This window comes from Mus caroli, chromosome 16 (assembly GCF_900094665.2).
Source record: "Mus caroli chromosome 16, CAROLI_EIJ_v1.1, whole genome shotgun sequence".
Classification (NCBI taxonomy): Eukaryota; Metazoa; Chordata; class Mammalia; order Rodentia; family Muridae; genus Mus; species Mus caroli.
The window spans coordinates 16,006,378-16,021,639 of record NC_034585.1 but is presented as its reverse complement, the minus strand read 5'-3'; the positions used below and the strand labels follow the sequence as shown (position 1 = coordinate 16,021,639).

General features: G+C 37.5%; 2 protein-coding genes across 2 annotated transcripts in view; one reads left to right on the top strand and one right to left on the bottom strand.

Moving 5' to 3' along the window:
* LOC110311252 (protein HIRA) overlaps positions 1-15,262 on the bottom strand; it is an 844,395-nt gene that overhangs the window by 182,902 nt on the left and 646,231 nt on the right. The window lies entirely within an intron of this gene.
* On the top strand, positions 4,412-5,356 carry LOC110311256 (olfactory receptor 2AJ1-like). Its single transcript, XM_021184518.1, has one exon. It carries the CDS (start codon positions 4,412-4,414, stop codon positions 5,354-5,356), a length of 945 nt encoding a protein of 314 aa, XP_021040177.1.

The window sequence follows — 15,262 nt, the reverse complement described above, 5'->3', positions numbered from 1 at the left end:
CTTAACACTGAGTTCTTTTCTTTGTCCACACTCCTTCCTCCCTATTTGACCTGTAGGAGACATAAAATTGTTCACAAACTGTGTGATTACATTTGCCAATGTTACTTTAAGGAGGTTTACCATTTAGAGTTTAAAGTGGTGACAGTCAGACCTATATCTTGACAGTCCTTGTGCTTCAAAAACAGTGCTTCTGTTTTAAAGCAATATCATTGTAATATGCTCTCAAGGTACAGATTTTATTTTTTTGATTGTTCAAAAATTAGTCAAATATGGATTGCATTGAATATGTATTACAATAATAAGTTTAAAGAGTAAAAAACTTAGCTTATATCTTTCAGCAATGTTATCTCTTCAAGAGAGTGCTCTAGGCACAGTGCCTGAGAAGGTATGACCCGGGGCTCTTCTAATAATGCAGACACTCCACATTTTGTCTGACATACTCTCTTATTGAAGCACAGATCTCATTAAGATTTTTATTTTTACAAGGTTCTTAGTCACATGATTTCTGTTATATTCTTCCATATGTGAGACATATACATATTTTTCAGCACAACCTATTTTTTCACTTTGCTAACTCTAGCGTGACTTTATATTATAGTTGCTGGAAATTTCCAATTATGTGAACAATATTTTGCATTTTTTCAATCTTGAAACCAGCAACTAAGCCTTATTCACTGCTATGTGTTGTTTGTTTGTTTGATTTGTGTTCTAGTATAGATAAGTGGAACCAGACAATCCACAAAGTCAGTTTCTAGAATCATTGATCACTTTCTTCTTTCCTTTCAGCCACATCTACTGTATGGGAAATATCTTATAGATACTGTAATTCAGCCTTATGAGGTGTATAATACAATAGAAATGTGTTCTGTCTTCAGAAAGACATACAACAAGTGAATATAAAATAAGTATGTTTTTTATAATTTAAAAAAAAAATATAGGTGGTGATGTTGGCAACCTGCCGCAAGTCTTGTGATTGAGAATGTACTCATTTGATAGGGAAGTGGAGCCTCAGCTTTATGCACTTGTAATCCTTTCATTTGACTGTGTTCATAATCATATGCTGAAATCTATACAAAAGAAGTCGTAAGGTATGCTGTTTTAGTTCCCACCGACATGAACTACTACTGGAAAACAGTATAAGTTAGTCACTTTCTATAGGGTTCCNGAAAATAAGTAGCACAGGATTATAAACTCGATGCTGATTCAGTATAAATGTTCAATTCAAAGTTGGGAGATGAGTTATGTACATTTAGAATTACCATGGTTACACACACTTCATGGAATCTGAAAGGACAGACTACATGAACATTGTTTACACAGGCAGAACTTGTAGACATATGATTTGTGTAGTGTGATTAGTGTATTGGAGAGAAGTAAAGAGATTTAGAACTATTTCCACTGCANAAATGACACCATACTGAATCCATGAGCTCAAGAATTATAAATGCCCATTCCTGACTTTGTTGGAAGAGGGCTATTAGAGGGGATTTATTGTAATAGCTCAGAATTTGGCATTATGAATTTGATGACAATGTGAAATGTATGATTGTATTAAATCTGGCTGTAAGTAAACAGTGTAGATATATGATAACTTTGTGGTGATTGCATGTGGCTAGAGTGTTAAAAGGACACACACACAGAGCAAACAAACAAATAAACAAACTAGCAAACAACAGTTGGAAAAATTAATTCGTGATTAGCTTGCTTGATGGCTCAGTAGTGTCATTTTTTTTCTAAGTATACGTTCAAGTGTATTTCTTTGTGAGAAGGTGCCTGTACATTCATACCCACTATATTAAAATCTTTCTCTTCTAGGGAGTCCACAAACTCACTAAGTATGCAGGGAGTGATAATGTAACATAATTTCTCCTGGCTGAGTTTTATCTTGGGCTCTTCATCCATAGTATCCAAGGCTTTACCATTCTCTATCTTTTCCTCTTCCTTATATCCCCCTCCTATCTAAACTACCTTAGAATATTAACAAATACAGAAATAACAATAGTTAGAATATAGCAACTATAGAAGACAATTAACATAACAATTGTAGCAACAGTCTTAGACATTGTTTCTTGCTATAATATAGGCTCTGCTTTACCCCCCTCTAGCATTATTTAATATGTTTCATTTAATCTTAAAACATTCTAGCAAGCACTGATAAAATCTTGATTGACCTTTAGAGAAAATTTAATACAAATTTTCACATAGTTTTGTATCTGGTCTGTGTTTTGTTTACAGAGACAGAAACTATATTTTAGGATACTTTATTTGCCTTAAATTTTCTTATCTTTTTTTAAGACGGTGAGATATAGTTTATATGGCTATCTTAAAACATATTTTTGAGCTAACAGCACTTCAATTTTTAGCAAGAAATTATCAAATTTCTTTCACCCAGTCAATGTCTTATCTACTAAAAATGAGTATGCTTCAGTGTTTACAGAATTCTTAAATTCTAGTGGGTGGGCATTAAACGTAGGTTCATGTACACAGTCAGTAACCAGTAATGCTCGACTGTGTTGCTGTTCACATGCAGATTCTTCCCAACCAAGTGAATATAGAGGCTTGAAGATTTTATGATTGAATTTACCAGTGGGTCATTTATAGTTTCAAACAATAAAATTGCTGCTCTCATGTAAGTATGCAATTAAATGTAATATTCTCCACTATTTTCATATCAAACATTTTGTCAATAAATATTCTTTTCAGAGTTGAATGTATAGTAACATATACGATTGAGCAATGACTACTAGCTAAAATTTAAAAGAGATTGCATACTTTTCTGCACATTTGAAATAAGGTAGTAAAGTGAAAATGTAATCTAAGTAATTTTAAGTTATTGTACATATGGTATATTTTAATAACTTCCTAATTGCTAAATGGCGAATAGTTTGCAGGTAAAGACATTTGTGACTTAACCCTGGTGATCTTAGCTTGATCCTAGGAATACATGTAAAACTGGAAGGAAACAATGACAACACCATGCCACTGTGTATAGAGGAAAGACCAGGAAGTCTCAGCACTACCTGAAGATCTATAGGCAAGTACTGAATGCTGAGAATTGGCAAAATAGTTTTCCCCAGGGAAGAGCACACTGCTTGGTTACTCAATAGCAAATGGTCACTCTGAAGACAAACATAAAAATGCCGTATAGACTGAGCATATTTGTACTTATTAATTGCCAGATCCCTCATGCAACTACAGTTAATGAAAAGTGAGGCCATGGATTTGAGAAAGAGCAAGGAAGAGTTTAAAGATAGAAAATGGCACAGAGAACTGATATATTATTATGCCAAAAATAAGTTTTAAAGCATGAAAAAAGATAACTGACTTTAAGAACTGATCTGCTGACCCCTTCATGTGGTTACATATGTGTGTATACTTATACACATTAGTAAATAAATAAAATGAAGGATATTAATATGGAGTAGTATAAGGCTTATATAGTTTATAATATTAATCTATAGCTGTGTCTAAAACTAGAAAGAAACTTCAAAGTGAAGTTAGTGGAATCTTGCTCAGTGATGAGAAATGTACAGCCTGACTCACCAAGTGGATAAGACCAATGAATTCTGTGTGTGACTACCAAGGTAGATATCAGGAAGGCCTCTTGTGCAGGCTAGTTGTGTTAATATTGAACTATATAAGTTAAGGATGGAAAAAAAACTTTTCAGGAAAAAAAGTAATATTTCTGTCTCCATCATTGTTTATGTCTTTCTGTCTGTCTTGTCTCTCTCTCTCTTAAACACACACACACACATGCACATACACACGCACACGCCCATGCACAGACACACACACACTGATGTTTAATCACAGTCATTTGAAAGAAGTACTGAATGTTTCTAAACCTAATCATGGTTAGCTCCTTTCATTGTGTTAAACTTAGCACAAAATGACCCACACATTTCATGCTGCTGTTAATCTTTCTTACTTCCTTTCATAACTGGAGCCCATTTTTCCTTATTCAAGACTTAAAGTGGAGCAGACTGTAAAAGAGCAGGAAAATCTGGGTTTCAACTGGAATATACAATTAATTAATGAATGGTTCTACAATGCCCAGGTTCTAGGGAGAGTTCCACCTGAAGGAAACCCGAGTGGAGATTACACAGGATGTGCAATTGTGAAAGGTTTATTCAAGTAATGTGTGGGCTTGAGTAAAGCATATGAAAGTAAGTGCAGTTACAAAATCTGAAATATAAAACAGTCCATTCCAAACTAAATATTAAATTTTGTTTGAACAAAAAAACCATGTACTTATAACACATCTACTCTGAAACCCTCTATGAGGCACTTGATGGTGAATACAAATTACATATCAACCCACTTCATTATGTAAAATTATAAGTAAGTCATAGATTTAACAACTTTCCCTTAAGTAAAGAATGATCTCTTTGCAGGTAAAATAGAAGGAAATATGATGGAATATGAGAACTACACTTTCAACAGCGACTTCATCCTCTTGGGACTGTTCTCTTCTTCAAAGACAAGCTTAACTTTTTTCTCATTTATATTTTTCATTTTTATTATGACTATAACAGAAAATGCCCTCATGATCCTCCTAATCCACAGGGATTCTCGACTCCATACCCCAATGTATTTCCTGCTCAGTCATCTCTCCTTCATGGATATNTTGCACATTTCCAACATTGTTCCTAAAATGATTGCTGACTTTCTCTCAGGCAGCAGAACTATTTCCTTTGCAGGCTGTGCCTTCCAGATATTTCTCTCCCTTACCTTGTTAGGTGGTGAGTGCCTTCTCCTGGCAGCCATGTCCTATGATCGATATGTGGCCATCTGCCATCCACTTCGCTACCCTGTGCTGATGAGGGATAACTCCAGTAGGCTCCTGGCTGCAGGCTCCTGGCTGGTGGGGATCCTCAACTCCATAGTACACACAGCTTTTGCACTCCACTTTCCCTTCTGCCACTCAAGAGCCATTGATCACTTTTTCTGCGAAGTCCCTGCCATGTTGAAGTTGTCATGTATAGACACAACACACTATGAACGAGGAGTTTATGTGAGTGGCATTATTTTTCTGCTGATCCCATTTTCCATGATCTCTATATCTTATGTGCAAATTCTCCTCACTGTATTCCAAATGCACTCATCAGGGGCCCGGCAAAAGTCCTTTTCCACCTGTTCCTTCCACATGGTTGTTGTCATAATGTACTATGGGCCATTCATTTTCACATATATGAGACCTCGCTCATACCACACTCCAGGGCAGGATAAGTTTCTGGCAATATTCTACACCATCCTGACACCCACACTCAACCCCATAATCTACAGCTTTCGTAATAAAGATGTCCTCATGGCTGTGAAAAACATAGTTCAAAGTAATTTTTTGAATAAAAAATGAATAGAAAAATGCCTCATTTTTTGTGTTTTGTAAACTCACTTTTTAAGCTTGTTTTACACATTTACTTCAGAGTAATGAATAATTGTACCTAGGTATATGTTTATATCTGTATACAGATGCCCATTGTAAAGTCTTGCTATGCTGTAGTAAGGCAATAAAAGAGCAGCATCTAAGAAGTCTTAAAATTCGTTGATGCATGTATAGTACATATTGTGGAATTTATATGCAAGCTGCTATAGCAATTATCCAAACTAATGCAAAGGAAAATTTTTCCTTTTAAAATTAATTGATTCACTTTACTAATAGCAACAAAATAGAAAGGTATATTTTAATTTGGAAATTTTTAATCATATCACACCTATTAGTTTGAATAATTGTTCTTTACAAATATCATACAATAAGTAATTTAAAATGAGCACACATCATATAAAGGCATAACTGATCGATATTCACTAATTTGTTTTTTACAGTTATGTCTTTTACAATGATCACAATACATTTGAGCATGTCATAACTTCTATGTGCATTTCATAAATACTGGCAGGGTAAGAGTTGTCTTTATTGATGGGTGCTGCACGTTTTTCTTTTGTATGATATCATTTTCTGTAAAGACATCAACTCAGAATTTTAAGCTTCATTTTTTCTTGTGATTTCACACACTGACTGGCTTATTTTGGCTTTCTTTGTAACTTTGTAAAACTTTCAACCTTTTGTTCTCTGCATTATAATATGTTTTTGCAATGCTGATGATTTAACACAGTTTGTGGTCTTCATAGAGTATGTGTGGCAGAGATGGAGGGAGCGTGCCACTGTGGGTGGGCTTTGAGCTCTCAGAAGATCAAGACAGGCCTAGTGTGGCTTATTCTCTTCCAGCTTCCTGCAGATTCCAGATGTAGAACTCTCAGCTAGCATTCTAGCATCATTTTTACCTGCATGCCAACATGTTTCCCTCCATGATAATAATTGGCTAAATCTCTGAATGACAAACCAGTTCCAATTAAATGATTTCTTTTATACATGTTGCTGTGATCATGGTGTTTCTTTACAGCAAGAAATTAATGAACTAGAGACAAAGCAGTACTAAGATTTGATTAATCTAAAGACTTTTTTTTTAATTGAGATGGTGTGATCGGCAGATTCTTGGCTTAACTAACCAAAAGAAGTAAAACAATGACTTAAAAAGGAATAACTACGGGCTGGTGAGATGGCTCAGTGGGTAAGAGCACCCGACTGCTCTTCCGAAGGTCCGGAGTTCAAATCCCAGCAACCACATGGTGGCTCACAACCATCTGTAATGAGATCTGACTCCCTCTTCTGGAGTGTCTGAAGACAGCTACAGTGTACTTACATATAATCAATAAATAAATCTTTAAAAAAAAAGGAATAACTACAAAGAGCAGAAAAGAATATTAGAATATTATAAGGGAGCTAGAGAAAGTACCCAAGGAACTGAAGGGTCTGAAGCCCCATAGAAGGAACATCAATATGAACTAACCAGGACCCCCAGAACTCCTTGGAACTAAGCTACCAATTAAAGAAGACGCATGGTGGAACTTGTGGCTCTAGCTGTATATGTAGTAGAGGATGGCCTGGTCAGTCATCAATGGAAGGAGAGGCCCTAGTTTCTGTGAAGGTTCTATGCCCCAGTATAGGGGAATGCCAGGACTGGGAATGAGAGTGGGTGGGTTGGAGAGGAGAGGAAGGGGAGAGAGGAGGGGATTTTCAGAGGGGAAACTAGGAAAGGGGATAACGTTTAAAATATAAATAAAGAAAATATCTAATGAAAACAAGAATGCTATAAGGAAATACTTTAAAAACTTTTAACTATTAATTTGTAAACTCTAAATGAAATGTACCAATTTTATATCTAGCATATCTACCAAATCAAAAATTCCACAGCTGAAACAGACTCATAACCAATAAAAGGATTAAAACAATAATTAAAAATATTCTAGAAAAAACAAATAACAAATATAGAAACACCAACAGCAACAACAATAAGAGGACCAGATATATTTACCATGAAATTCTACGAGATTTTAAACATCTACAACAAGTTCTTTTCAAATTCAGAAAAAATTATTATTTTCATTGTCTGAACAATAGCTTGTACTTTTCTCATTAAAGAAAGATAAAATTGTTTAGATAAAATATTTATTATGTGATTAATACCTTTACCACAAAGGGAAACTGAGGTTCAAAATAATTAAAAAGCAAAATGTAAATGTTAGATTTTTATCCTACTTTTTTTTGCCTTATTGGCTCAAATGAAAAGACTTCTTTTCTTCAGGGCAATTTCTAAATGTCTATTATATTTTTAAATAGATAATTTATTTAATTAAAATAAAAGACTAGACTACTAAAATGTTTTGACTGTATTTATAACTGCCATATACTTTAAAAAAATCTTTAATCTTTTTACAGTCCAGTCGTTATTCCTCTCCTGGTTCACCTGCAAACAGTTCCTCATCCCATTCTTCCTCCCCCATCTCCAAGAGTATTTCCCCTCTCCAGCCCTCCCCACTCCCTGGGGCCTCAAGTCTCTTGAGGTTTAGGTGCATCTTCTCTCACTGAGGACAGACCAGACAGTTCTCTGCTGTATATGTGTTGGAGGCCTCAAACAAGCTCGTGTTTGCTGCCTGTTCGGTGGGTGGCTCAGTGTCTGAGAGATCTCACAGGTGCAGGTTAGTGGAGAGTGCTGGTCTTCCTATGGGGTCACTCTCCTTCTCAACTTCTTCCAGTCTTTCCCTAATTCAACCACAGGGGTCCCCAACTTCAGTCTATTGGTTATCTGCATCTGTCTCAGGCAGCTGCTTGTTGGGCCTCTCAAAGGGCAGTCATGCTAGTATCCTGTCTGTAAGCACAGCATAACATCAGTAATAGTGTCAGGCCTGGAGCCTCCATTTGTGATGGATCCCAAGTTGGGCTGGTCACTGGACAGCCTTTCCCTCAGTCTCTTATCCATTTTTGTCCCTGCAGTTCTTTTAGAAGGAGCAATTCTTGGTCAGAGTTTTTGACTGTGGCATGACAATCCCATCCCTCCACTTTATGCCATCTTTTTCTACTGGAGGTAAAACTCTACACATTCACTTTCCCCACTGTTGGACATTTCATCTAAGGTCTCTCACTCCGAGTCTTGAGTCTCTCACCTCCCAGGTGTTTGGTACATTCTAGAGAATACCCCCTCTTCCTACCTCCTGAGGTTGCATGTTTACATTCATTCTGCTGGAACTCAGGGCTTCACTCCTGTTTTTCCCCACCCCAATACCTGATCATGTCCCCTTATCTCCCTCCTTCTCCCCTAACTCACTCAGGTTCCTCCCTCCCTCTTCCAATCCCCACCCTGTGTTTGTTTTCTCTTCTCTCCCAAGTGGGATTGAAGCATCTTTACTTGGGTCCTTTGGCTCGTTAATCTTCTTAAATTCTGTGAATTATTATATCCTGGGTATTCTGTACATTTTTGGTTAATATTCACTTATTAGTGAGTACATACCATACATGTCGTTTTGGGTCTGAGTTACCTCACTCAGTATGATATATTCTAGTTCCATCTATTTGCCTGCAAAACCCATGACATCCTCATTCTTAATAGCTGAATAGAATTCCATTGTGTAAATGGACCACATTTTCTGTATCCATTCTTCCATTGTGGGACATCTGGGCTGTTTCCAGCTTCTGGCTATCACAGATATGATCTCTATGAACATAGTGGAGCATGTGTCCCTGTGGTATGATGGGCATCTTTTAGGTATATGTCCAAGAGCGGTGTAGTAGAGTTTTTAGGTAGATCTACTTCTAATTTTCTGAGGAACCTCCAGGTTGATTTCCAGAGTGGTTGTACCAGTTTGCTATCCCACCAGCAATGGAGGAATGTTCCTCTTTCTCCACATCTTCGCCAACATGTGCTGTCACTTGAGTTTTTAATCTTAGCCATTCTGATTGGTATAAGGTGGAATCTCAGGGTCATTTTGATTGGCATTTCCCTGATCACTAAGGATTTTGAATGTTTTTTTAAGTGCTTCTCGGCCGTTTGGGATTCCTGTTTAGCTGATATCCCATTGTTTGATTGGGTTCTTTGTTTTTGTTTTTGTTTTTTTTTTGTTTTTTTTGTTTTTTGTTTTGGAGGTTAGCTTCTTGATTTCTTTACATATTTGGGTATTAGCCCTCTATCAGATGTGGGGTTAGTGAAGATTTTTTTTTTCCAATCCATACGTTGCCAATTTGTTCTATTGAGTATGTCCTTTGCTCTATAGAAGATTTTCAGTTTCATGAGGTCCCATTTATCAATTCTTAATCTAGAGCCTTGGAGTTCTATTTCAGAAATTTCCCCACCCCCACACAATGAATTTGATGCTCTTCCCCACTTTCTCTTCTATTAGATTCAGTATATCTGGTTTTATGTTGAGGTCCTTGACCCAATTGGACTTGAGCTTTGTGCAAAGTGGCAAATATGGATCTATTTTCATTTTTTTACATACTGACTACCAGTTTATTTAAGATGCTTTTTTTCCCAGAGTGTAATTTTGGCTTTTTTTTTTTAATCAAAAATCACATGTCCATAAGTGACACATAATTTCTGGGTCTTCAATTATATTCAATTGATCAACCTGTCTATCTCTGTACCAATATCATGCAGTTTTTATCACTATTGCTCTGTAGTATAGCTTCAGGTCAGGGATGGTGATTACTCTAGAAGATCTTTTATTGTTAAGAATTGTTTTTGCTATCTTGGGTTTTTTGTTTTGTCATATGAAATTGAGAATTATTCTTTCCATGTCTTTGAAGAATTGTGTTGGAATGTTGATGGGGATTGTGTTGAATATGTAGATTGCTTTTGGTAGTATGGCTATTTTTCCTATGTTAATCCTACTAATGAGCTTGGAGATCTCTCCATTTCTGAGGTCTTTGATTGATTCTTGAGAGACTTAAGGTTATTTTCATACAGATCATTCACTTGTTTGGTTAGAGTTACACTAGCATATTCTATATTATTTGTAAATGGTGTTTTTCCCTAATTTCTTTCTCAGCTTATTTATCTTTTGTATAAAGTAAGGCTACTGATTTGTTTGAGTTCATTTTATATCAAACCACTTTGCTGAAGTTGTTTATCAGCTGTAGAAGTTCTCTGGTAGAATTTTTTGGGTTGCTTATGTATACTATCATATCATCTGTAAATAGTGATGCCTTGACTATATCAATTAGGAAAATGCAAGTCAAAGCAGTTTTGAGATTTCATCTGACCCAAGTCATAATAAATAGTGATGCCTTGACTATATCAATTAGGAAAATGCAAGTCAAAGCAATTTTGAGATTTCATCTGACCCAAGTCATAATGTTAAAGATCAACAAAACTACTAAGAACAAATGCTGAAGAGGGTGCTAGAAAAAGGGAACACTCATTTACTATTGATTGGGCTGCAAACTAGTGTAGTCACTATGGAATTCAGAATGGAAATTTCTTAAGAAGCTGAAAGTAAACCTAACAAAGGAAGTTTTGCAGGAGGGCTGGAACTTTGGTGAATGAACCTTTTTATAAACGAGTAACTTTTCACTGCTTAAAACCTCATTGTGCAGGGTGCTTACAAAAAACCCCCACCTCTCTATACAGGGAAAACAGACAAGCTTTCTATTTCAAATATTTCTTTTCTTCAGCATATGTGATTTTTCTTCTGCAGAATGTTTATAGTTATATAAGTATGTATGTAAATCTATATGAATATACGTGGAGTTGATTATGACTGAAGGTCAGGCCTGCCAAAAGAGAATGTGGGAATATGAATGTTTGAAAGTATAAGTGCCTGTGCATATTTGTCTGTGTGAACCATCTTAATTCTTTTTTTCCCCTAAAGGAGCACCAGCAATCAATCTTTTCACTTAATTCCTAGATAGTAGGCAGTATGTGTTAATTGTCAGATAATAGCATTTATTAAAATGGAAAAGAGTTAAATTCTTAGCACAGAATAGTAATAAAGAGTTAACAGAGAGTTATAATTTTTAATAAAGCATAGAATTAAAGAGAAAGGAAGTCAGAGATTTTAAACCATAGAATGGACAAGAAAGGTTTTAGAATATTTTAGAAGTTATCAGCAAGCATTCAGTATAGATGTTAAAAATTGACAAAGAAAAAAAAAGGGATGTAGATCTTGTGTCCCGGGTCCCTCAGAGAGCAGTCTGCACAGGTGAGAGTGCGGACTGCAGAAGCAACACAGCTTCTGCAGCAGGCAGAAACAACACAGCTCCTGGGACAGGCCCCATTTTGGGATCCTGACATCCAGGCACCTTCCCTGCCAGAGGAGAAGTGGACTCCTGGGAGGGCTCTGGCCGCCAGAGCAGGTGAGGGAGCCATCTAGTGTCCCATGTCCCTCTGAGACCAGTCTGTGAAGGTGAGCACACAGACTGCAGAGGCAACACATCTTCTGGGAAGGTCCTGTTTCAGGCCTTCATCATCAGCTAGGAGGCAGATCTGAATGCCAGACCTCTATGTACCTTCCATGCAAGAGGAGAGCGTGCCTGCAGAGAGTACTCTGACTACTGAGACTCAGGAGAGAGCAGGACTCCCAGGACTGCTGAGAGAGGTTAACAGAATCACAGGAGGAACAAGCTCCAGCCAGAGATAAGTATAACAACTAACACCAGAGATTACCAGATGGTGAAAGGCAAACGTAAGAATCTTACTAAAAGAAACCAAGAATGCTCACCATCCTCAGAACCCAGAAATTCCACCCCAGTCAGTCCTGGATACCCCAACACACCAGAAAAGCAAGATTCAGATTTAAATTCATATAACATGATACTGGTAGAGGACTTTGAGAAGGGCATTAATAACTCACTTAAAGAAATACAGGAGAACACTGCTGAACAGGTAGAAGTCCTTAAAGAATTACAGGGAAACACTGCTAAACAGGTAAAAGTTCTTAAAGAGGAAACACACAAATCCCTCAAAGAATTACAGAAAAACACAACCAAACAGGTGATGGAATTGAACAAAACCATCTAGGATCTAAAAATGGAAGTAGAAACAAAGAAAACCCAAAGAAAGACAACAATGGAGATAGAAACCCTAGGAAAGAAATAAGGAAACATAGATGCGAGCTTCAGAAACAGAATACAAGAGATGGAAGAGAGAATCTCAGGCACAGAAGATTCCATAGGGAACATGGACACAACAATCAAAGAAAATGCAAAAGGCAAAAAATCCTAACTCAAAACATGCAGGAAATCCAGGACACAATGAGAAGACCAAGCCTACAGAATAGGACTAGATGAGAATGAATATTTTCAACTTAAAGGGCCAGCAATTATCTTCAACAAAATTATGGAAGAAAACTTCCCACACCTAAAGAAAAAGATGCCCATGAACATACAAGAAGCCTACAGAAATCCAAATAAACTGGACCAGAAAATAAATTCCTCCTGACACATAATAATCAAACTAACAAATGTACTAAATAAAGATAGAATATTAAAAGCAGGAAGGGAAAAAGGTCAAGTAACATATAAAGGCAGGCCTATTAGTATTACACCAGACTTCTCAGCAGAGACTATGAAAGCCAAAAGATCCTAGACAAATGTTATACAGATCCTAAGTGAACATAAATGCCAGCCAAGGCTACTATACCCAGAAAAACTCTCAATTACCAAAGATGGAGAAACCAAAGTATTCCATGACAAAATGAAATTCAAACAACATCTTTCCACGAATCCAGCCCTTCAAAGGATAATAAAGGGAAAGCACCAACACAAGGATGGAAACTACACCCTAGAAAAAGCAAGAAATTAATCCTTCAACAAACGTAAAAGAAGATGGCTGAAAGAACAGAATCCCAACTTTAACAACAAAAATAACAGGAAGCAACAATTACTTTTCTCTTAACATCAATGGACTCAATTCCCCAATAAAAAGACATAGACTAATAAACTGCACAAACAGGACGCAACATTTTGCTGCTTACAGGAAACCCACCTCAGGTACAAAGACAGACACAACCTCGGAGTAAAAGACTGGAAAACTATTTTCCAAGCAAATGATCTGAAGAAACAAGCTGGAGTAGCCATTCTAATATCGAATATAATTGACTTCCAACCCAAAGCTATCAAAAAAGACAAGGAAGGGCACTTTATACTCATCAAAAGTAAAATCTACCAAGATGAACTCTCAATTCTGAATATGTATGCTCCAAATACAAGGGCAGCCACATGCATTAAAGAAACTTTAGTAAAGCTCAAAGCACACATTTCACCTCACACAATGATAGTGAGAGACTTCAACACACCACTTTTATCAATGGACAGATCGTGGAAACAGAAACTAAACAGGGACACAGTGAAACTAAAAGAACATTTAACCTTGAGATTCCACCTCACACCAGTCAGAATGGCTAAGATCAAAAATTCATATGACAGCATATGCTGGTGAGGATGTGGAGAAAGAGGAATGCTCCTCCATTGCTGATGGATTGCAAGCTTGTTCAACCACTCTGGAGGTCAGTCTGGCGGTTCCTCAGAAAATTGGACATAGTATTACAGGAAGATCCAGCAATACCTCTCTTGGGCATATATCCACAAGATGTCCCAACTGGTANGAAGGACACATGCTCCACTATGTTCATAGCAGCCTTATTTATAATAGCCAGAAGCTGAAAAGAACCCAGATTTCCTTCAACAGAGAATGGATACAGAAAATGTGGTACATGTACACAATGGAGTACTACTCAGCTATTAAAAACAATGAATTTATTTAATTCTTGGGCAAATGGATGTATCTGGAGGATATCATCCTTAGTGAGATAACCCAATCACAAAAGAAGACACTAGTTATATAGTCACTGATAAGTGGATATCAGCCCAGAAACTTAGAATACCCAAGATACAATTTGCAAAACACAGGAAAATCGGGAAGAAGGAAGACCGTTGTGAAGATACTTAGTCCTCCTTAGAATAGGGAATACAATATCCATGGAAGGAGTTACAGAGAGAACGTTTGGAGCTAAGATGAAAGGATGGACCATCCAGAGACTACCCCACCCATTGATCCATCCCATAATCAGCGACCAAATGCAGACACCATTGCATATGTCAGCAAGATTTGGCTGAAAGGACCCTGATATAGCTGTCTCATGTGAGGCTATGCCAGAGCCTGGCAAATATAGAAGTGGATGCTCAAAGTCATTTATAGGATGGAACACAGGGCCCCCAATGGAGGAGCTAAAGTTCCCAAGGAGCTGAAGGGGTCTGCAACTCTATAGGTGGAACAACAATATGAACTAACTCTCTGATTACAAGTGTCTTTCTCCACTCCAGCCACAACCACGCCCCCACCAATTACCACAGGTCACATCACCTCACTAGACAGGCTTGCTCAGCCAATCAGGGATTAAGAGCGGGCCATCCACCAAACATGGGCTTGTTTACTACCTGGAGTAGATTTCCATCCGGCTGGCCAGGAAGTCCGGAATGGCACCCCACAATTCCCCCTTTTATATTTTTTTTGAACAAGCTCCATGGATGAAGATAGAGGTCTGATCCCCAGTGTGCAGAAATAGGGGCCATGTACAGGATTGACTCTTAGGCTCACAGGTTTTTACCCAGAGCAACCCTGACCTGCTCCCGTGCCGTTTTTCCTGGGGGAAGGACACTAGGACACTCGACCCTCATGCAATCAGACATACCTCCCAGAGATTGTCAAACAGCTTCCAGACTAACCTCTGTGCAGTGCTTTGCCGTACAACCCTATGGAGCAATGGCTTCATTGTTCATTCTTCATGGCAGCAAGCCAAATCTGAGGTGACCACCCTGCTTCCACTGTGGCAAAAGCTTGCACCACCATGGCGGCAGTGTGGACCTGGGCATTCCGCAACCAACGCATACACCATACACACAACATGCATGCCAAAACAAGGGCCACAG